The sequence below is a fragment of the Pseudorasbora parva genome, chromosome 13 (genome assembly GCF_024679245.1).
Source record: "Pseudorasbora parva isolate DD20220531a chromosome 13, ASM2467924v1, whole genome shotgun sequence".
NCBI classification, from domain to species: Eukaryota; Metazoa; Chordata; class Actinopteri; order Cypriniformes; family Gobionidae; genus Pseudorasbora; species Pseudorasbora parva.
This window is the reverse complement of record NC_090184.1, coordinates 29676644-29699645: the sequence shown is the minus strand read 5'-3', so window position 1 is coordinate 29699645 and position 23002 is coordinate 29676644. Positions and strand designations below refer to the sequence as shown.

The window sequence follows — 23002 nt, the reverse complement described above, 5'->3', positions numbered from 1 at the left end:
TGTTACTTAAAGTTCTATTTTTGACAAATGTAAAGGCTATTTTACACCAAAAGTGAAATGAATAAGCCTCAGGTTGTAGAGTAGAGGGCACACTACTCTAAACACACCTCAAAACTTTAAACTTTTCTGCAGTTCTGGATTTCAGAAAAATAGAAGGAAGAAGAAAGTTCAATACTCATTTGTGATATTTATTTAAAGTCATTTTTTGCTAATGTCATTTTGACGTTGGTTAAAAAAGTGAGATTAAATACGTAAAGTATATTTGTATTATTTACCATGTTTAATTATTGTAGGTTTGCATTTCACTGTTTTTATTAATTTTGAGGAATACTGAATCTGTTTTTGTTCAAGGAAGGCAATTACATGCACTCTCACCTAGAACTACAATAAGGATCATGTTCACACAGTGCACACAATTCTGCTCATGATATCTCTCAACATAAAGGCAGGGGCGGTGTCAGTCAATACATGTGAAAACAAAGTAACTTGCGTTACTTGTTTGAGAAAGCTTTGTGTTATGTAGGCTTATAATGTATCTGTCGATTTGAGGAAAGGCTTGATCAAATTAAATTCAAATTAAATGTGAATTTTCTCCATGAAAATATAAAATAAGCACATAAAAGTGTTAAAGTGCATTAAATACTGTAAAAAGAAGCGAGGCAATGGGTGAAAAGGTGTTAAGAAATCTGGAGTGATGCATGAAAATAAATTCTGGCATGGTCCCACTTGTTTGCCTTTGCATGGCACTGTTAACTGATGCCTCCTGCTGGATCTCCTGTGTCATAGTTGCTGTCCATGTTCAACAAGTTCTCCAGGAGCTTTTTAAGTTCACTGAAATCTGGTCTTTCATCAGCTGAGTCTTTCCAACACATTAGCATTATGTCATAGATGTTCGATGGGCACTGATTGGGCGCAGGCATTCTGTACCCCGTGGAGAGCATATTGTATACCTCTTGATTTGAGAAAGCTGTAAAAAAAAATATACAGAGAAAAAATAAGTAAACTCTCAGCCCTGCTCAGATTGTATATATAAAAGAGAAGACACATAAGTGGTCTACATACCTGGATATGGGACTCCACCATGGGTGAACATTTCATATAGAAGGACTCCAAATGACCAAACATCAGATTTGTTGGAGAACCTTCCATGGCTGATGGCTTCAGGAGCAGACCACTTATATGGTATCTTCTGATCTACAGATGAGTAAATTGGCTCCTGTGAAACAAAAGGCCAACATATTTTAAAATGCAAAGCAAATTTTAAGTTGTTTTTCATTTACTAGAAGGTAATCCTCACCTTTACGATTCGAGCTAGGCCAAAATCAGCCACTTTACAGATGTAGTTGGCTCCCACTAGAACATTTCGGGCTGCCAGGTCTCTGTGGATGCTGTTCTGCTCCTCAAGGTACGCCATCCCATCAGCCACCTGGCTCGCCATTTCTGTTAGTGCCAGAGCTTCCAGGTTCCGCCCCTCCTCACCTATAAAGGGGAAAATTAAAAGGAATCAAGTCTGTCTGCTTTAGGACTTTTGGCACGACTCAGGTGTATATAGACAGACACTCAGGTGTGTGTGTGTGTGTGTGTATATATTATATATATATATATATATATATATATATATATATATATATATATATATATATATGCTTTATGTTACTTTTGCATTACTTTTTCCTCACCTAGGCAGGGCTTACTTGTTTGTTTTTTTAATAACAAACAAAACCATTCTGGATCACATAAGAATAGCAGGAGAAAAAAATTCAACACTATCTTTAGCAATTAAACAAAAAATGAAAAGACAAAAGTGATTTTTGCTTATTAGTATAGATGAGTTGGCTCATCGAAAGCCAGCAGCAAAGACATTGGTTAATAAAGTGAGATTAAATACATAAAGTATATTTATGCAATTTAACATATTTAATTATTGCAGGTAGGAAGAATTTTTCGCATTATTAGCAAGAAGAATATATTAAGACCCCTCCCTTCGAATATTCAGTGTTGATTATTACCGAAGCTTCAAAGCTCAAAAAGTAGTATTCGGACGAGCCCCAATAGCAGGTTTGCATTTAAGTTTTTTTTATTCATATGTGGAATACTAAATCTGTTCTTGTGCCACTGAGATGAGTAAATGCGTGCTCACATTTAGTCTAGAACTATAATATCCGTCATGTGCACACAACGCCTCTGCACACTTTCTCTCAACATGAGGACAGGAGAGCTGTCATTCAATACATTTTGAATTACTTATTATAATTCAAAAGATACATTATTTTAAGTTGAAAAATAATGCGTTACTACTTTACTAGTTATTTAAAAGTAATCAGATTACATATTTATTTTCATTTGTTACCCCCAACATTGCAAAAGTGTGTGTGTGTGTGTGTGTGTGTGTGTGTGTGTTACGCTTTATCATTTTAAGTCACATTGAGCAATTTCTTTAATTTCTGGGGTTAAGAAAAAAATCTGTAATCTGCATTTCCACAACATTCCAAAAGAGGAAAAATAGAGAGATGTTGATTTCAGCAGTCAGAAGAAAGATGTCACATTTGCCATGAATCCCTCAGCCAATGTATTTGAAACACCCTTGCAGCAGTGTTAATTGATTCACATTTTGTCATTTACTGCCAAGGAAATATAACACAAAGCTGAGAGCACAGGTGATAACTGTGGTAACACCTCATCACAGCCTGTGAAAAAGCTCCAGTATACGCAAAATCACGATATAATCATTTGGATTTATAGTCTTGTTATTTTTCATTAAACTTAATCTTAAGCTTTAAAATGACTTACATTTTATTATATTTCCAAAAATACATGTCATGTGACAGATGATTACCATAGCAGCCTCGGATCAAACGGCAACGTGGAGCTTGATAAGCCAATCATCTCTTCATCTTTATAAATGAGATATCCTTTTTGGTTTAAACAGGTGTTTAAATTTTACTTTTTCATTCAATTTTTGAACCTTAAAATGTGTTTCAGTCAAAGCAACACAAAATGATGGAGCAGATCATGACCATTATTGACAGATTACAGTAAAAATGGAAAGTTGATGTCTAAAAACGTTTGGCTTAGCTGAGCTGACAAATGAGAGTGAAAGGTTTTTAACCTCGGAGGAAACTGAGCAGGTTGCCATTTTCCATAAGCTCTGTGATGATGTAGAAGGGGGTGGAGCTCGTGCAAACAGCAAAGAGTGTGATGAGATGTCGGTGTCTGAGCTTTTTTAATATCTGAGTCTCCATCAGGAAATTCCTATGGTTGAGAGACCCTAGAGGAGAAGGAGAAACAGTAGAGCACATCAGATCTGTAGTGGAAATAGTCCTATAGAATCTGCCAAAATGTGGAATTTACTCCTTCAGGGGAATTTTTTCCTAATAGGCTGACAGACAAGCCTCAACAGAGTTTTAGAACTGGGTAAAGTTTATGAGGGCAGTAGCCCGTTCTTATATTCCTCCAGCTCTCAGTCAGAGAACAAGAAACACTGCATTTCTCACATTCACACATCTCGCATATTAGGAACAGAAAACAACAACACATGTGTGTCAACCATTTAGGTAAAGAGGAAGTAGTACATTCCACTTAAATATTTACTAGATTTAGCATAAAAATGTGTTACTTTTTAATTACTGTACATGCACCAACCCTACCATTGTTTTTGAGGATTTTGATGGCCACATTGACCATGCCTTTCCATTTTCCACGGTAAACATCAGCAAAGTACCCTTTACCGAGCTCCTCTTCCAGAATAAACTCTTCCTTAGGTAACTCCCAATCATCTACTGTTTGATGGGACAGATCCTGGGGTTTTGGTTCTGGCTGTTAGCAAAAAAGAGAGAAACGTATTGTATATTCAGCGTGTGGTGATCAGCTATCAATCTGAAATACAGGAATCATTGTGTATAGGCAAAATATATGTGTGTGAATTATGAGGGCTGCAAATTTTTTTTACATTAATAGTTATTTAATCTTAAATGAACTGGCAAACTTTTATTTTTAAAGGATAATTTAAATTAGTATTTGTTCATTGACAGAAATAATGCCTTCTCACATACCATTTTTTCCCTCATGTAACAGATGTTTTCTTGTGGTAGGTCTCTTACTATCTTAGTTCCTCTTAAATAGCATGTATTAAATGTTGCAATGAAAAGTACAAATCAGACACGCCCACTATTCACTTGCTCAAAGAAATAGTTTGCCCCAAATAATTGTACACACACCCTCATGCCATGCCAAATCTGGGAAATGGAGCTGTTGGAAAGTTCCTAGGCCAGGGTGTATACCTTCACATATACACCAAGCAGTTACTGTGTGTACAATAAAGAACTTTTTCCTGAATAGAGAACTTTTCCTGAGTTGACTAGACTACACCTGTTCTTACCGACAGCCCCACTGGCTTCAAGCTAGCTACCTAAACATTCCCCTACACTCCTTTTCTGGAGTCTTCCAAGTTTCAAAAATGTATACAAAAAGCATTGTAGCTATTGTGAAAGAATCACTAACACTGAAAGCTAACATATGACTTCAGAAGACTGCAGAAGTTGTGTGGCTCACTTCTGTTATAGTTTTTTTTGTGACATTTTGAAACGTTTAGCAGCCAAAGCCAAAGTGTGGTCAGTTATTATTCAAAGGTTTACCTTTTGGAGAATACTGAAAAAAGAAAGTCATACAGATTTGAAATGGCATGAGTAAATAATGACAGAATACATTAATCTGCATTGTACTTTTCTTTTTTCCTCACCCGTGCGCAGGGACGTGTGAGACGGGTACCAGACCTCAGGGAATTCCTCCTGTAGTGCTCCACCAGCATCTCCAGGCTCTGAAATATTTGACTCTGATCCAAATAGAACTTTCCATTCTGATTCTCATGGACCTTAATGTGTTTTACTTCCTTGTCATTGATTACCACTGGCAAAAAGACGTAGAGAGAGGAATGATACAGACAGTAGAGGAGAACTGTTTAGAAATGTTCTGATGAAGTGCACCTGGCATAAATGAACCAAAGGCAGAGAGAAATGCTTGCATTTTCAGCAAGTCTATATACGCCTGGATTGACTACATTTCTACTGTAACAAAAACAAATGCCTAAGTAGATTTACTACACTATGACAACTACATGGTGTTACTTGTATTTAGCACATACAAAACCTGATGTAAAATGCAGTTGAGTTTAAAATCAAGTAATACACGTAACAATCACTCTTACGTACCTGATAATACACACCCTATGTGATCTTTTTCACTTCGTCGCAACAGGAAAGCACCTACTCCATTCCCTGGAGCCATAAGCAAATTTTGGGTCTCAAAACGGTTCAGTGTCCCAAAATACCAACTAAAAAAAAGAGCACAGTGTTTCAAATCACATGTAGGCTATGCAGTTAGGACAGGACTGCATTTGTCTTGCATGCCTGACACGCATGACAATAATAATTTGACTATTTGCAGTCAGTTTCCTATGGGAGCTTTTTCGCCACCCACAAAAAAATAATTTTTATCTAACAATTTTTTTTCCCAATTACCTTTTTTAAATCTCAAAATGTTTTTTTTTCTCAGAATCTCACAATTGTGAGTTTATCTCGCAAATCTGACTTGAACGTGACCACACGTCCCTCTCAACAGTGAGAAAGAGTAGGCTAGCTAAATAAATTTGAGTTGAGTTGAGACATTACAGCCTGCGTACGTGTTCCTCACGAAGACGTTACCGCAGCATCGCGCGTTACTTGGTGTGTCGCTTCATTTTCAGTGGCTCAGGAGTCAGGAGAAATGTATGAATTTGGTTACTTTCGTTAGAAATGTCACTATATGATATACACATTTATAATTGATGTAGGCCGCCTGCATGCAGCCTACAGATACTGTATAACTATAGGCATAGCCAATTACTCACACATCCTGTTTTTTTCCCCACTTTAATAATAAGCTATTATTTAATAAATTAATATTGTCATTCCGTTTTCACAGTTCTTGTCCGCGCTCAGAGTTTTTGGATTCAAGTTTTCTATAGAACACTCACTTAAAACACTAAGTTATAGTCTACTCACGGTTGCTCTTTCACAGTTTGCCTTCTCGCCAGGTAATTTTGAGGAACGACGCCCTCGGCCGTCACCGTTCCGTTTCCATCCAGTTTAACGGCTGTCCACCAGTCACCCTCGCGCTTGCAAATTCTGAACTGCTCTCCCTCCTGGAAGGACAGTTCCTCGTCGGCACGAGCCTTAAAGGGCCACAGCGCCGTGTATATCTCACCGTCGGGCACAGATGCGGATGAACTGGGCGGATTTTGTGTCTGAAGTTTGCCAGTATTTGCAGATTCTTCAAATTCAGTCTTAGACGACTTGAAAAGTCTCTCGCAGAGCGCCCCCAGAGCGGGGCAAGAACAGCACCCGTTCTGAAACATTTCATTTGAATGTGAAAGACGGACTGAAGAGACGTGGAAGCTGTATCCTCCACCGGCAAGTGTCTCAATTCGAGTGAGAGAGCTGGGAGGAGCACACAGGTTGCGTCTCAAAGCATTTCTGACAGCTGAGCTCCTGTACCCAAGAATGCTGTTTAGGTGTAGCACAATGAGTTTTAAGACACAGCCAGTAGCCTAAGGTACGAAACTCCTCAAAGAGCTACATACCACGTAGCCTACACTGCTTAACTAGTTATGTGACAGAATTTTCCCTTTTGGGTGAACTATCCATTTAATGCTTATGGGAGGTCAGATGTCCGAATTCTTACCCCCTGCCAGACTATTACCCCTAGTAGCCTATTGGTATCAGGGAGGGGTTAGGATTAAGTGTGGAGTTTTGGATTAGGCAATCAGGTATCGATTTAGATGAGGGGGTAATAATGTGGCAGGGGGTCGAAATTCGGCACAACACCTCATTAGCATTGAAGGGTTAGTTCACCCAAAAGTGAAATTTTGCAATGTCATTAGGAATGACATTCCTCATGTCATTCCAAATCCGTAAAACCGAAACACAAATTACGATATTTTTATGAAATCTGAGAGCTCTCAGGGCCCTCCATGGACAACTATTTTAATTTACACTTTCAAGGTCCAGAAAGGTAGTAAAAACAGTCCATATGAGCATACCTGTCAACATGTATCAAAATCTGGGAGAGGGGTGGGGTATTCTGTTAATGCATATTGTTTTAAAATAAAAATGAACCAAATTAATCATATTTTTCTGTGATTAATCATGATTAATCACCATTAATAACACTTAATATTTTAATATATTTAATGTAATAATTTCACAGTCAATGACCAAATGAATGTAAGAGACTATTTTAAATACTTGTCATCTTTTTGTGAATGAAAGCCAGTATCACTGATATAATACTACTGATGTCTCTTTGAAATACCATTTCATTGACACTTCAATGTAGTAAAAACATTGTTAAAATCAATGTGACTAAAGTGGTTCAACCTTAATTTAATTAAGCGAATTTTGTGCACAAAAACATACAAAAACAATGACAAACAATTGTTTTATTCAACAATTTCGTTCTGGCCTGTGCCAGTCTCCTACCCTGATTATGTTGTATCCTGTGCATGCATCGTGGTGTTGACATGAACAGCATCTGCCACTGTTTACGGAAACTGCATAAGAGACTGGTGCAGGCTAGAATGATATTGTTGAATAAAGTCTTTTTTTCCCCTCTTTTTTTTGCACACAAAAGTATTCTCGTCAATTCATAAAATTGATGATAGTCATACAACCCATTTTTGAGCCAACCCATTTTAATGGCTATGTTTTACTACCTTTCTGGAACTTGAACGTGTTAAATAGCTGTCTATGTCTTTCATCAAAAATATATTTATTTGTGATTCAAAGATTAACAAAGATAGATTTCCTTTCTGAGATAACTATTCCTTTAAGGGACCCCATAAGACCCAAAAATGACTTTGGTTAAACATTCAAACTAGAATACTGGAATTATATAACGTGATAACAATAAACAAAATTGTTCCGCTCCCTCTCCCAATTTCATAAGAAGCTAGTGTATTGTTTGAATAATGAATATGCAAAATGTCCTACATTTTCCTACAACAGACTAAGTTGCGAAAAATACATTTCGGTATTTTACTTTAAAAAAAATGAAAGATCCAAAATTATGTTATGTATACAACTGCCTACAGCTACTCATTGCCACTGACTGTATTCTGTTTTCTCTAAGTGTATAAAAGCCCAATTTAGGAAATAAATAGTGATAGTGATCATGGCCACTGAAAGAAAGGCAGAACTACAGTGTGACTTCAGTTCACAGATTTTATTCAGACAGCTCTGGAGGAAAGAGCAACTCAGGTTGCAGTGCTTTCTCTGACCACAGCGATGACACCACATCGAAAATTTTAAAATGTCTCAGAATGAGTCTCTCGGCAAAGTGATATGTAAAAGGCAGGAAAATCACCCACCTGTGCTTTTCAATTTTTTTTCTCAGTTTTTTATTTTATTTTTTACATTAAACAAACAGAAATTAATTTTACCTGCCATAATCTCCATCTTTTAGGCGCTTCACATTTATATATATATATTTATATATTTATGTTTATCAACACTTTTCTAAAGAATTCAAATATTCAGCCACATGTACTGGATTCACTTTTAAATCACAATAAATATATAAAAAACAAACGAAACACATACATAGCAAATCCAATATAATTGGGTTGATATTGGAGAGAGGGAGGACTCGTCAGCCAAGACGTACAGACCTGGTTAAAAAAGAAACACAGATCCAAAGGGTTCCTGAGGTTTGCATGTTCCCCGTACATAAGAGCAGTGTAAGGGGAATGGCTTTCCGACTCACTGAGAGGCTTCTGACTGAGGTCAAAGAGCACAGGTCAGTTGGTTTATGAGTTGGGTGGATCTACCCCGTCCCAAACATGATGCCCCTATTCTATATTCCCAATAATAATAAAAAAAAGACATGACATCAAGAGTTTTGTCTTCAGCTTTTTCTCTAGAACAAGCATAAATCACTAAGGGAACTACCGTAAAAGGGGCATTTTACTCCCACATTTGTGGAGAAGAAAGTTAATGGTGCCCTTTGAGCTGATGATAAGTCCCTCCTCTCTCTCTCTCTCTCGTCCTCAGCATCAGTAGTAGATACAACCACGTCTAAAGGCCCTTACACAGAAGACTATGACAAAGGAAGAAACAAAAGCATAGCTAATAACTTAATATTCACACTGTTATGTTCTTCATTCTATAAAAAAATTGCATGGATCATAGCAATAACTTATGGGAAAATAAATATACAAAGATTTATGCACAGAAGTGTGCAAAGGCCTTTACTGTGGTTTAAGTTCAGCACGTCCTTCAGTGTTCCCCTCTATTCTGATTTGATTTAAAGTAAAAAAAATAAAAATAAAACACGTTGTGGGGTCACGACAGGACAAGAGGCGGGGCTTTACTAGGACAAACAAAACCAACAACAGCAAAACTAAAAGCAACAACAGAAAAGAAAAAAATCTTGAATTCTGTACATGTAAACATCACACACTTTCACTGAGTCAAAAAACCAGAAAGAAATCATACAAAGCTTCACATTGGTACAAAGAGAAACTGAGCTTCAGCCAACAGTTTCTAGTAAGTACAAGAGTAAAAACAAAAAAAATACCATAATCATAATAATGTTACAAAGCACCACAAAATTAAAATATATCACAGGCAATGGTTGTTACCACATTTGATTTGATTTTAGCTGCACTGTTTAAAAAAATAAAAACTTGTAGCATTTCTTTTCTTTTCTTGCCTTTTCTTTTCATGTGTTCACCAACCTCAGATGTCAAGAGAGCTTCCAAAAACATCAAACATCAATTATGAACAAAAGAGAACTGGAAAAAAAAGAAAATAGGGCAAACAAAGATAAATAGCCGGATGCAACTTTTGGACTCTGAATACACAAATATTTGTTTGCTGTCACCCTATCATTTGAATAAGCCCCAAAACATTTCTCTTCTTTCAACTCAAAGCCCAGTGCTGGACTGGCTCATATTTCCCTGCGTGTGTAAAGGGAACAAATAATTACAATGCAGAGCAAATAAATACAGAACATTATGGCTTGAGAATGATCAGCTGCAGTTCATAATTTAGGATCATTTAGGTGGTTTTAAGGCTCCGTCCCATGAACATTTGACCCCTCTTGTGTGTACATTTTTCCGTTGCAGATTGTAAAGTGCTACTATGTTAACCAATTAAATAATTTATAAAGTGTAACATCTGAATATAAATGAATTAATGTTCCTGCACATATTTCATCCTTTCATCAAGGAATCTATTTCAATGAGTAACAAGTAAGAGGTAATAAACTTTCAGCCACGTATCAAAACAAGTTGTTGGAGACAACTTAGATCTTTTTCTCTTTAAAATTTGTGATTTGGATGTCATATTCAGTCCCTTAGAGACCAATTTGAGATGTATGTTTTTACATTTGGAATGTTGAGACTCGCAACACTGATTCCCTTCAGACTGTCAGTGTCGTACAAGTTTTTTTGTGTGTTTTTTTTAAGTAACAAAAAGATACATGTGGAATAAAAAAGTAATACAAAACAACAAATAAAGCACAAATGGAATGGCTAGACATCAAAAATGGGTGTTTGCAGCTAAATAGAGGAAAATGCTCTGTTACAGAGTGAGGACATGGTTCAAGCTATGGCTACAACACTTGAAACTTGAAGGCCCTGTATTGTCGCCACTCTACTAAAGGCTAGAGAGTCAGAGTGAGATTTCACACACCGCTATGCTGTTTTACGAGGGATCAAGTCACAATTGTTCAGGATTGTCTTTTGCTTTTTTTAATACAGTTTTTTTTTTAACGATGGCATTTGTGAACATGAGAAAATGCAGGCAGGGGGAAGAGTGAGGCTGGTGTCAAAGCGGAATCGCATCGTCAATGTTCTACGTACCACTTGGCTCCTGTGGATGATGCTACCTTAGTCCACCAATCACTGCCTCTCAAGCTCTGGGGTGAAATGATGTCATCATTCTTTCCCTTCTGCTGATATTAGGTCCTTTCTCTCAAACTCACTGCATATACAGTATGTGTGCCAATAGGATGTGAAGTCCCCTCTGTTTTGATTGGTCCCCGTGAAGATGAAAGTGTCTTAGTCATGAGGTTAGAAAAAAAGAGCAGCATTCACAACTTAACAAAATGTGTTTGCAACGCAATGCAGCATGGGAAATGCAGTCCTTGTCCATTTTCCCTCCTAATTTTTTTTAACAAGTCCATCAACGGCTCTCCTGTCTGGAAGGTTGATGTCACCCATGTGTTCTTGTGAGACATTTTCCTACAGTGCATTGATGCGCTGAGGACGGAGGTTTGCCAAGGCAACCGAGCATGTAGGAAAGTTTTTGAAGCGTTCCACTCAGCTTCATTTGCATAAAGTCCGACATTCCCAGCCAATAGAATTTCAGCATCTTCTTTTTTTATGCTCACCAATCACATTTCTTTTCAAGTTTCTTTTAGTAGACTTTAATGTGTGCATGTGTAAGCTTGGATGAAAATCTTATATATGAGAGCAATATATATATATATATATATGTACAAAGGACATCTGTTAAAGTGTTTATGATTGAAAATGATGCATTTTTAGACATGGACACACTATAACGATTATCATCTACATTGCACCTTCTCCCCAAACCTCATTAGCATTGAACAGATAAAGGAGATTTTACAAAAACCCTTTTCTCTTGAATCTGTTCTATATCTAAAATGGCTAAATCTGGAGCAAAGCTGCTGCGTGGATATGGTAACAAAAAAACATCTGAGGAACTTTTCAAATTCAATAAAACAAGATGCCATTGACAAACGTGTAAACTTTATGCAGGACTTGACATCATTCTGTGTTTATACCTAAATGTACTACTTTTTTGTTTCGAAAGATGAAAGGTCTGGACTCTCTGTGGTGGACTGATAGATCTCACTGTGTTGTGCTCTGTGCAAGACAATTGCAATGTTTCTATGAGTACAGACACCTGTTGCTTTGTGCTCTCTGATCATCTCATAAAAAAAATGTTTAACAAGTCATCTCAGCCCTCCGAAAAGGATTAAGCCCCGATGGACTCAAAGGTAAGGGAATTTGATAAAGACACTATCATGGACATAAAGCTGTCATGGGCAATGTGTGATAGGTAGGTTTACAGGAAGAGCATAGGCGGAGTTTGGCAGTTGCCAGGGGGAATCGAGTGTCTAGAGGCAAAACTGTTTTATCTTTGCGCATTAAAATCTAAAACATGTAATTACAAATTTATTTTTTAAATCATTTTGGGCAAAATGAGTACCCTATGTCTCGTGCTTAAACGTTGCTATAGTCATAAACTGTTTGCTGTGCACAACGATCAACAATATACTTCAAGAGCAGTGGAACGGATACATTATACATAGTTTTATTTGAATATTTTCTTATGAAGTTCAGGTTTCCTTCCTCTCTGTAACTATTAATCCCATTAAGCCACCACAAGAGGTTTTATGAGAGGTAGAATTTCATATAGAAATGATATATATTTAAATTTAAATAAAAAAATTGCAGGCAAAAATAAATAAAGAATATGCAAAATTGCAGGTTCATGGCCAGTGAGCCTGAGAAAATGATGGCTGGTAAATATGATCAATTGTAGACCCTGTACGTGCGCTTGAGATACAGCTTCTTCTGGCCCCTCCATTGTCCTCCCCCCCAAGCGAAGTGAAACTCCGCCTATGGGCTTTAGGTGTATATGTATGTGAGTGCTCATAGCTACATGTATCTTTCCTGTCATAGTGTGCATTTATGTGTAATGTGTGTTTATGAGAGAAAGATGGGCAGCACCAGCCTGTGTGCAGTTCTCAGTTCTGCTGTAGTATGAGGTTCTCAAGCTCATCAGCAGAGCGGAGTAGGAAGGCCGCAGACTCGCGATAACCAGCAATCAGTTGCCGCACAGCCGTGACCTCGGGCGGGCTGAGCTGGGCTGATGCCCCTCCGCCCCCTCCACCCTGACCATGACTGTTTGAACTGGAGGAGGAAGTGCTGTTGGATGCCAAAGATTTCATACTGAGATCAGTAGGCCCTAGAAGAAAAAGAAAGAAACATTTGTTAAAATCAATATCAAGTAGACCGTGATAAGTCTACACTACAGATGCTTCAGTCCGTTTCAATAGTCAATTTTAGTAAAAAATAATGATTCTTATTATCAATTTTAATATCACAGCAAAACTAATAAACGTTATTTAACTATTAAATTGAACAATTAAATATTTCAAACTAATAGAGTGTTTAATATAAATATGCACAAAAAAAAACAGGTGTGGAACCTAAAAATGTGTTTTTTTGCTATGTTAATTAACTCTTACACCGACATTGACGGAATTTTCCAGCATTCCGTGTTTTCACTGTTATATGGTAGGCGCTATTTACAAATCTTCTAAAAGAGTATAAACAGATGCAGGAACAAGCAATATCATATAATAAACCAACATTAAACAGCATACAAATCAAAACTGCCCAACGTTACTGAATGAAATGTCGACCCAGGACAAGCTGTCCAAGCATTAGGGGTGTTGATGGACTCGATTTACTCCATCTGTGTCCAGTATAAATGTAGTCTGACAAAAACGTGATTTTCTCAGCTTTTTGCACAATTTTATTTATTTATTTAATTTTTTTATGAAACCCACATTGAAACAATGCATGAAGAAAGAAATAGTTTTAAAAGCAGAGGGTCTGTTCTTTCTTTTGCTATATTGCATGTTTTTTTGCAACCTTTTGCTATAGTGCAGATATTCATACAACAAAATATTCTGGGAGCCATGAAAATTTTGTGAAAATGATCGAAAACGCTGGCAGTGGCTAGCAACTTTAAAAAAATAATAATAATAAATAGGTGAGAGGTGATTGCACTGATTGGAAAAAAAATTATGAACAAATTGAATTATTTTCCATTTTAGTAAACAATGTTTTAAATAAATAATAAACAATGAAAATTTTAAGAAAATTAATTCTCCCTGTTACTTACCATTGGTTTGTGATGTGCCATTGTTTTGGAGGTTGTTGCCAAGGGTCCCGTATCCACGGAAACTGTAATTAAGTCCACCATTGGTGTAGAGTTGGTCCTGGGAGTAGGCCGAGGCGGCCAGTGTGAAGCCTGAGTTAGCCAGGGCAGCCGGATCTCTGGAGTTTGGCTTGTCTGCTGTAACCGACTCATCCTGAACAGGAGTGCAAGGAAAGGTAAAACGTGATAAGGCAAAGAAAGGCAGATAACTCACCAAGTAATCTAAAAACCAATCAACATCCTGGAAAGAATTCAGTCTGATTAAAGATCTAGTGATCAATGCACACATGCACTCACATGGGCCTGATAGATGTCAAGGCGCATCCTCTTAGCAGCATTACGTGTTTCACTCTCACACGCTGCTGCAAGGATGTTCTCAGCCATGGCGGAGGTGAGGTGAGGGGGTGTGGGCCGTGTCTGACATCATTGGACAGGGCAGAAAAAGATAAATGTTATCACCTTATGCATTCCTGACAATGCTCTAATCTAAAATGATGGAGTTTTTAACCCTTATTTTATGTAAACTGTTACCAATTGCTCTAGTTTATATATATATATATATATATATATATATATATATATATATATATATATATATATATATAAGCTATATATATATATATATATATATATATATATATATATATATATATATGCTATATATATTAGCTTTTCTCTGGAACAGAATGCATTCAAATAGAAATTTGATATCTTCAAAATGGAAAATGACTGTGTAGCCATGCATCTTCCTGGTTTATTATTATTGAAAACATGCTTTGCATAGCTGCACTGTAAAATTATATTTTTGGATCTAGTTGCATCAGTTCAAATACATTCAACGACTTTTTCTTTAAGTACAAAAAAAAACAGTTTTCTGTAAGTCTATGGCTCCATAGTTTCTTGAAATGCCTGTTTGACAACATTTAATTCCTGGGAGATGCATGAAATATGATATGAATTGGAAAAACGTTGAACCTATTCTTTAGGGGCCGGGATTCCTAATCATATGACAGCACTACGCATTTTGGATCTGGCACACATTCAGGTCATGGGTTAATCAGGCTCAATGTGGTACTGAAGGACAAGGGTTAAAGATGGCCTGTGACTGTCAGCCACTAGAGGGCAGTAGTACACTATCAAAAGGGTGCATAGCTGAAACATGTTTAGGTATTAGCACAGAAAAGTATGGCAGATATGTTTGTTCGTGTACAAATAGCCATGTTTCCATACCTCAAAGCCACCCTTCTTCATGCGGCGACAGGATTTGAGGTAGGTTCGGATACGTTTGCGAGCACGTTCTTGGAACTCTGGGAACTGGCGGCTGCAGGACTCAATGATGGCCTGGATTTTCTCTTTGGGCTGCTTTGAGATTGGAACCATCCGGTCCAAGTTTTCATCCACAAACAACCGCACAAACATCTGAAAACATAAAGAGCAATGCAACAAAGGAAAGAAAAGAGGATGGAAAATAGAACATCAATGAATCAGAAAAAGGAAACTGTAAAAAAGAAAGAAAGAAATGGGACCGAGGAAACTTCTTGTTTAGCATTGAAATGAAAATAATAATTAGGGTTCAGCAGGCCACTGAAATACTTTTTATTTGTTATAATATTTTATTAGAATTTTAATATATTACCAGCATAACAATTTGAAAGAAGGGTGGAAATTAAAAAATAATAATATGATTTTCAGTATGTCTGTTTTTTGCTTTCACTGCTAAAATGATCATATTATTCAGACCAATGTTAAATACTTAATTTTAGTATTTATTTATTTTTGTCATTTTGTTAACTTTTTTTTAAACAGTACTATTACCATTTATGTTTCATTTTTTTAATCTAATATTTTTATTTATTTCCAAGATTAAACAGATTTTGAATCCTAGGCTGTCAAATGTGGTCTCAGACTCCTACATCTTGATAAGATGACTAAAATACAAAATGAGTGAGAAAGCGGTTAAGGGAGTCAGTCTCACGTTAAAAGCTTTAAGTCGTTCGGGGTCCAGGCCCTCAGCGTCATTTATCTTGTCACTGTCATCATGGTCATCATGATCGTCGTCATCATCGTCTATGACCTGAGAGCGCCCTGGGGTCATGTCTTCCCCGCACGTGCTCAGTTCCGTCTTCACAGAGTCATAGCTTCCTGAGCTGTACTGAGGCGACTGTAGAACATACAGCATGTACAAAAGTCAAAACCTCCATCTGATTACCATTATGCTTATTAGTACTGTACATTCTCATATATACACATTTTTAGAATGACGTCTTATACCTTGTTGCCGTATTCAGTTTTGACTGGGAATTTTCTGTTATGGTCAGATGAGTAGGATCCCAGCGTCACCCCGGGCAACAGTCTGTCGCTCAGGTTGACAGGCTGCTGTCCCTCCTGTGAGGAAGAGGACGATGAAGTAGTGCTGAAGTCCAGCGGTGCAGCGGCACCATTACCGTTCACCTCTCCGTATGGAACCACCCCCTCAGATGCAGGAACTCCTCCTGTCGCCATGGCAGCACCACCAGGCGGAGTCAGTGCAGGGAGACCGTTAACCGTGCTGCCATTCTCTGAAGAAGAATCATCTGAGAGCGAGACACAGAATCAAATGTTTGAATGCATGTTCATAAAGTCGCGCACAAGTGTGTTGGTGTACGTCTAACGGGGGAAGGGCAGTGTGTTGTCTGAAGGTTTTTGTGTGAACAGGAAAGCAACATTGGGGTCAGCTGTCAAACCAGTGGAAGGACACAGAGGTGAAGAGAGAGTAAGATGAGGGGAATGAGATGGGTGTGGGGTTCTAACAGTGTCGGAGTGGACGGGAGGAAGCATTCGGGAAAAGAGCATAACAGGGAAAGGTGTTTCCAGTATAAATATATACACTACCATTTAAAAGATTAGGTGAGATTTTTTTATGTTTTTGAATGTCTCTTATGCTCACCAAGGCTGCATTGATTTAATCAAAAAACGGTAAAATTACTGCTTTCTAATTTAAAGGGTTACTTCAGCGGTTAGCATATGGCTTGTATCAGTAGAAACCCGCGAGTATATTTGAATGACCATGCTTCCCCCACTCATATCCCCCTTAGACGAGAGATTAATGTATTTCATTTCTGGGGAAAAATCCTCCGATGACGCAAATATCATAATTTTGCGTCATCTGAGGATTTTTTGGCCAGAGGCTAAAGACTACAGCCAGTAGAAGGAGCTATTTCCACATTTTTTCAACCTGCACCTGGGCGATGGGATCGCGCACACAGCACTCGGCTCGGGCAGCTGCGGGAATTCATGTGGAGTGGCGGAGCCAAGTGAGTGTTTAAACTTTTCAGCACCAGACTGAACCATAGACCGTAAAAAAATATAGACGTGACTTCATCCATTTCCGCTGACAAGAGTTGAAGCTTCCAGACGCACGGCGCTGACATCTTGGAAACAGAGTCTGCGCAGTAGAGAGCAGGAAGTATAGCAGGAAGTACAGCCCTGATATTAAAAGCCCGCCCATACTCTCACAGATGTATTATGTTGGTGTGAAATTAACAGTTATGGAAATGTAGAAATTAAAGCTAAAGCTCCAATCTCCCTGGAGCTTGATTCAGGCCTGGACTGAACTCGCTCTGCGGCGGCCGCGATTACTTCAGCTCAAGCGATGAACGTAATCTGACTTCTGACTGCTGCGTTTGTGCCGTGACAATCACTCGGCTCACTCACATTATATTGAACAGACATGTTCAGTTTTTAATAGTAGTGTCTGTTCTCTAAGTGAACTGATTTTATGAAAATGAACACGGTGAAAGGTGAAGTGATCCAGTAATCCAGCGGTGGCTTTGGGAGTGGCTCGTAGGTGGCTCGTAGGACAGTGAAGCAAATGCATTCTGGGAGTTGTTGTCTTTCATCCCCATGAGACAAAAATACATTTTCTGTCTTTTCTCAGTCTAGAAGGCACCAAATTCTAAATAATTTCTACTACATTAATGACCCAGTTTATATACAAAACTTAATGCTAAATCACTGAAGTAACCCTTTAATATATAATATTTACACATTTATTTACACCTAAAAAAACATCTAAAAAAAATAATTTTAGATGTCCAATCAGACAAAGACAGACACTGTGTGGACAGTGAAACTGGTGCAAATTAAAAATGTAGTATGTCAGAAACGAATGAGATGAACACAGAAAAGGACGGCTCCTGTCTGAAGGCTGGGTCTAATGGTAGAGTGGGTTAAATCATCATCCTCTTGCCCTCTGTGTCTCTAAACAGCACAATAGTCTGCTATGAGTCAAGGGAGGGATCCATTAGTGCATGGTTACATTTATATAGAGTACAGGATGGGAAAAAGCCTCATTATTCCACAAAACACAAGCAGTAGATCATAAACACACCCCATAACAACCACGCCATACAGTGGCAGATATAAATTACAAAGCAGTTTCGAGTAAACAAGGGCAGTACTGTAGCCATACAAAACTGTGTATTTGGGAGAACACACATGATAACGGCAGGAAATGAAAGCTATATCAAATTAATAAACCAGTGCCAGACAGACTGGATGTGTTTGCTCCACCTAAACAGCCTTTTCAAGAGTCAAATTCTCCTTAAATAGAGAAAAGATCTAGTTGTTACCTTTAAAGACACCATGACATTGTTTGATGAGCACAGTTTTTTCCGGCTGACATCTATTGAAACTGGAAGTTGGGGAGGGACAAATCATGAACTTCCAAATCTTGCCCAATGTAGTAGATCATCTGGGTACTTTTTTACACTGTATTTACACACACACATACGCACGTACGCACGCACGTGCGCGCGCACGCGCACGCGCACACACACACACACACACACACACACACACACACACACACACACACACACACACACACACACACACATACATAGTATTAAAAAAAGAGTATATAAAATGTAAAAAAGTACCCAGATATGATCTACTACATTGGGCAAGATTTGGAAGTATGTATCCAATGGACACTTTCCAATCCCATGAGGCCATGGGAGAGGAGTGTGAATGGCACAACTGATGCTGTAGGTCACATGACAATGACAACATGGCGAGCGTAGTATATCCAGATTGCATTCTGCAATATATCTAGTCACTATTTCAGGAACCTGTAAATTTGTGAGTACGCTAATACATTATTGTTCAAAAGTTTGGGTCAGTAAAATATTAAATATTTCTGAAAGAAGTCTCTTATGCTCATCAAGGCTCAAATAAATGCTTATTTGAACAGCAATAAAGTAAATTCTTTTAATTACTGACAACAAACTATATATATATATATATATAAATATATATATATATATAAATATATATATATATATAAATATATATATATATATATATATATATATATATATATATATATATATATATATATATATATATATATATATATTTAAATAAATGACCTTAGAAGCTAATGCACATTTTACAGTGCCTTTAAGTAACTATTTCCACCTGATTTAACAATAAAATTACTTTAGTTGATGTAACCCAATGCAGTCAGGTTGATTCAGTCCTTTTACATCTTAAAAATGTAAATTCAGTTCAAATATATAATAATTTTATTGTATAAATTAATTTGTATTAATTGTTTTTTCATTGTAAATTTTTTGTTTTTGATTTAACACTTTTTTTTAAGTCCAATCGCAAACAGTATTTTTAATTTTGAATCTGCAAATAAGACAGCAATAAGTCGGACATACTATAAACCAGGCAAGCTTACGATGTCGAGCAGAGGGGTACCTTCATGATCACAGCTCTGACCGCCATTCCTAAAATACTATCATCCCTCTTTAGGATAATTCCCAGAGGGGCCTCTACAGCTGTCCGTCAAGGGTAAGGTGCACTGAGCATGTGCACAGTCCTTTAGTCACTTTCTCTCTTCTTATGATGGAGTAAGTGGACACGCGTCTGTGTGTGTGGCCAAGCCGTTCCCTGCAGCCCCCTCCGAGCAAGATTACACAGGATTAGCCCATAAAGAAGCGACCCAAGCTGCTTCCTACATATCTACCACCCAGTAAGACCCTCGACTGTCCCAGCAGCCATTTTAAAAAGCATCTCCACGCATCCCCCTCCCCCTGCCCTCAACCTCTTCTCTCCTGCCCCATTCAAACACCATCCCAGCCCCCTGCACTCAGCTGAATAAGAGACAAGACAGAGGGAGTGAGTGCTGGTGAAAAGAAGGAAGTGTGTTCAATTCAAAAAAGGGGACAGGTCAACAACCCTGGAGTCTTGCAGTTGTTTACCTCATCTATCTATCTATCTATCTATCTATCTATCTATCTATCTATCTATCTATCTATCTATCTATCTATCTATCTATCTATCTATCTATCTATCTATCTATCTATCTATCTATCTATCTATCTATCTATCTATCTATCTATCTATCTATCTATCTATCTATCTATCTATCTATCTATCTATCTATCTATCTATCTATCTAAGGAGCCCAGAGAATTGAGATTGACACTCATTCCAGAACTTGACACCCTGAAGATTTTCACATACGAACCAAAATGAACAAAATAGGGCTGTCTCGGCATGACTCTGCATACCCCAGACATCCATTTAACTGGAATCTGTCCAGAGAGTAATGGAAGAGTGCAAGAGTGGCTGGAGTGCTGGGAAAAGGGCTATAATGGGCCTTCAGACACCTCTTCAACAGCAGCTTTATAAGACACTTATCAGACTCTCACCAACACAAAGTCTTCTCTGATAAACACTGACAGACAAGGTGGCTGTTATTTCAAGGAAATATACATGTACATAAATACAGTGTGAGTGAGTAAGAGACATCGTACCTTCTTCCTCTTTAATGCTGGGCTGTGGGGGTGTAGGCATCCTCTCTGTATACGGGGCGGTGGGGCTGCTAGGCTCTGCGGCTGGAGCACGCTCAGTAGAGACCCACGCGGGCTCAGCCATGTCCAAATCCTCACTGCTTACCGAACTCTCATCCTGTATGTGTGTGAGAGAGAGAGAGAAAGAGAGGGGGGAGGAGGAGGAAGTCAGAGAGCTCAGGATATTCTGTGCACAAAATGAAGCTCACCCACCCCACTATCGCCTAGAAATCAGTAGATTCTCCCATATCTCCTCCACAGCATCCCGACACAGGCAAAGTCCTCAAACCTGTGTCAGAATAAACATTCTACAATTCCTGCATTTCCTGTTTGGCTCAACCATGCTGCTACGTGTAAGATTGTCATGCAGCATCTCACTTTACAAACTCTTTCTTCAGTCCATTATTATACCAGTGTATCCTTTACTGAGGAAATTCCAGATTCTGGGATGTGGGATGGAAAGGGACAGGAGGAGGAGACTCTTAAATAATGAGTGAATACGAGGGGAGCTATTTTTAACCCTGTTGGAGCCAAAACCCAAAAGATGCACACACAGCATGAGAAGAACACGAGAGATGTATTGTTTTCTTTAGGAGTTACATGATGGTTGAGAGTTGCAGAACAATATTTAGTACGGACAGTTCGTTGCATACACATATTTTCATGTTTAGAGTTTGAAGCTGTGTAAAATCCACATATAGTACGTATGTATGCTTTTGAAGCAGTGTTACATTTCCAGTGTTGTTATTGTTAACTAAAACTCAGTATTCTAAATAAAGTTAAAATAAAATGAAATATAAATATTTGATGAAAAACATAACTGAAAATTAGGTACAAAATTACTAAAACTAAAATGGAAATATAAAATAGAATCCAATTAATGCATTTAATCGATAACCATTCAATAGTTAGAAATATAAAAAAAACACTAAAAGCAAAATAATATAAAAATACTAAAACCTAAAGTTAACATTTAAAGTTTTAAAATTTTATATTTTAAATATTTACTTAAAATATAAAAATAGTAATAACCAAAATAACAACTCTTTTGAAGAAAATGTCTTTAAAGTGTAGTCAGTATTGCATAATCAGAAATTCGTTTTTCTTGACGAAAATCAGATTTCTGTTAACAATAATATGCAAATTGACAAAATTGTGTCAAACTAACAGACCAAACTTTAGTATTCCAACATATTTATAACTATTTATGTAACATTTTAAACATACAAGTATTTATCAACTTAAAATAATATGAAAACAGTCCTTGAAAAAAAGGATATAAAGAGTGTACTGACGAACTGCCTATTTTTGAACTAATGTTTTGAATTTTAGCACACTGTTAAAGCAATGTATATTCACAATGTGAGCTACGCATAACATACTGTAAAGCTACTTTGTTCGAAATGTAAAAGCAAAAGAAAAGCAGTTAATTTTACTAGTGTTGTGCACAGCTAATTTTTTTTTCTTTAAAATATTGTTAGATCATGGCTGATATCTAGTTTTAGCATATTTTTTCCATCAGTGTGTGATTAAAATGTTATATTATCATGAAAGACCAAACAACTTAATGTTTATTCAGCACAAAAGTGTTTTTAAATATGCAACATTTTCTATATATCCTAATAGTTTTGTTAACAACACGTATTCATTACTTCAATGAGCTCCTTGTTTCTGCCATAAATGAATACATTGTTAGCTAACTGTGAGATTTGCATGTACTTGGCCACAGTGACTTCAGATTTTTTTTTTAAATCACATTTTAATTTGTAATGTAGAAGCATGCATTTTCTGTAAAGCTGTTTAAAGCAATATGTATAGTGAAAAGCCCTTTTAAATGTGAATTGAACTGAAATATGATCTGCATTATCTATGCACTCTATCATAGAGAATGTGTGCCAGAATAAGTGCTGGTCCATGTTTAGCAGGCTGAAGGCATAGCGAATCACGCCATGACCCTTGTCTTCACCTACGCTATAGGCGTGAACGCACCTCTCTACCTCTGCTGTTGTCATGACAATGAAGCTGCAAGAAAGTTCAGTGACTTACAGCAGGTTCTAGAGCTTCTTAAAGTTAGCATCAACGCAACCCCTCCCCAAACGTTCCAGGAAAACCTATAATACACCCTGTGCTACCCATCTG

At 37.5% G+C, this 23002-nt stretch overlaps 2 protein-coding genes across 2 annotated transcripts in view; both read right to left on the bottom strand.

Annotated features, from left to right (window-relative positions):
* Positions 1-167: 167 nt before the first annotated feature.
* ptk6a (PTK6 protein tyrosine kinase 6a) lies at positions 168-6666 on the bottom strand. The gene is made up of 8 exons (XM_067413850.1): positions 6039-6666; positions 5208-5329; positions 4739-4905; positions 3648-3816; positions 3110-3268; positions 1298-1479; positions 1063-1216; positions 168-967 (listed from the first exon to the last, which is right to left on the bottom strand). The coding sequence occupies exons 1-8, from the start codon at positions 6389-6391 to the stop codon at positions 750-752; spliced, it is 1524 nt and encodes a 507-aa protein (XP_067269951.1). The 5' UTR covers positions 6392-6666; the 3' UTR covers positions 168-749.
* A 1575-nt stretch (positions 6667-8241) lies between these two features.
* nol4la (nucleolar protein 4-like a) overlaps positions 8242-23002 on the bottom strand; it is a 53783-nt gene continuing 39022 nt past the window's right edge. Inside the window, exons 5-11 of the mRNA XM_067413848.1 lie at positions 20828-20981; positions 16290-16591; positions 15994-16179; positions 15249-15437; positions 14316-14435; positions 13983-14172; positions 8242-13037 (exon numbers count right to left, since the gene is read on the bottom strand). Coding sequence (XP_067269949.1) covers positions 12817-13037; positions 13983-14172; positions 14316-14435; positions 15249-15437; positions 15994-16179; positions 16290-16591; positions 20828-20981 — 1362 coding nt within the window. The 3' untranslated portion in view covers positions 8242-12816. The remainder of the gene's footprint in view (positions 13038-13982; positions 14173-14315; positions 14436-15248; positions 15438-15993; positions 16180-16289; positions 16592-20827; positions 20982-23002) is intronic.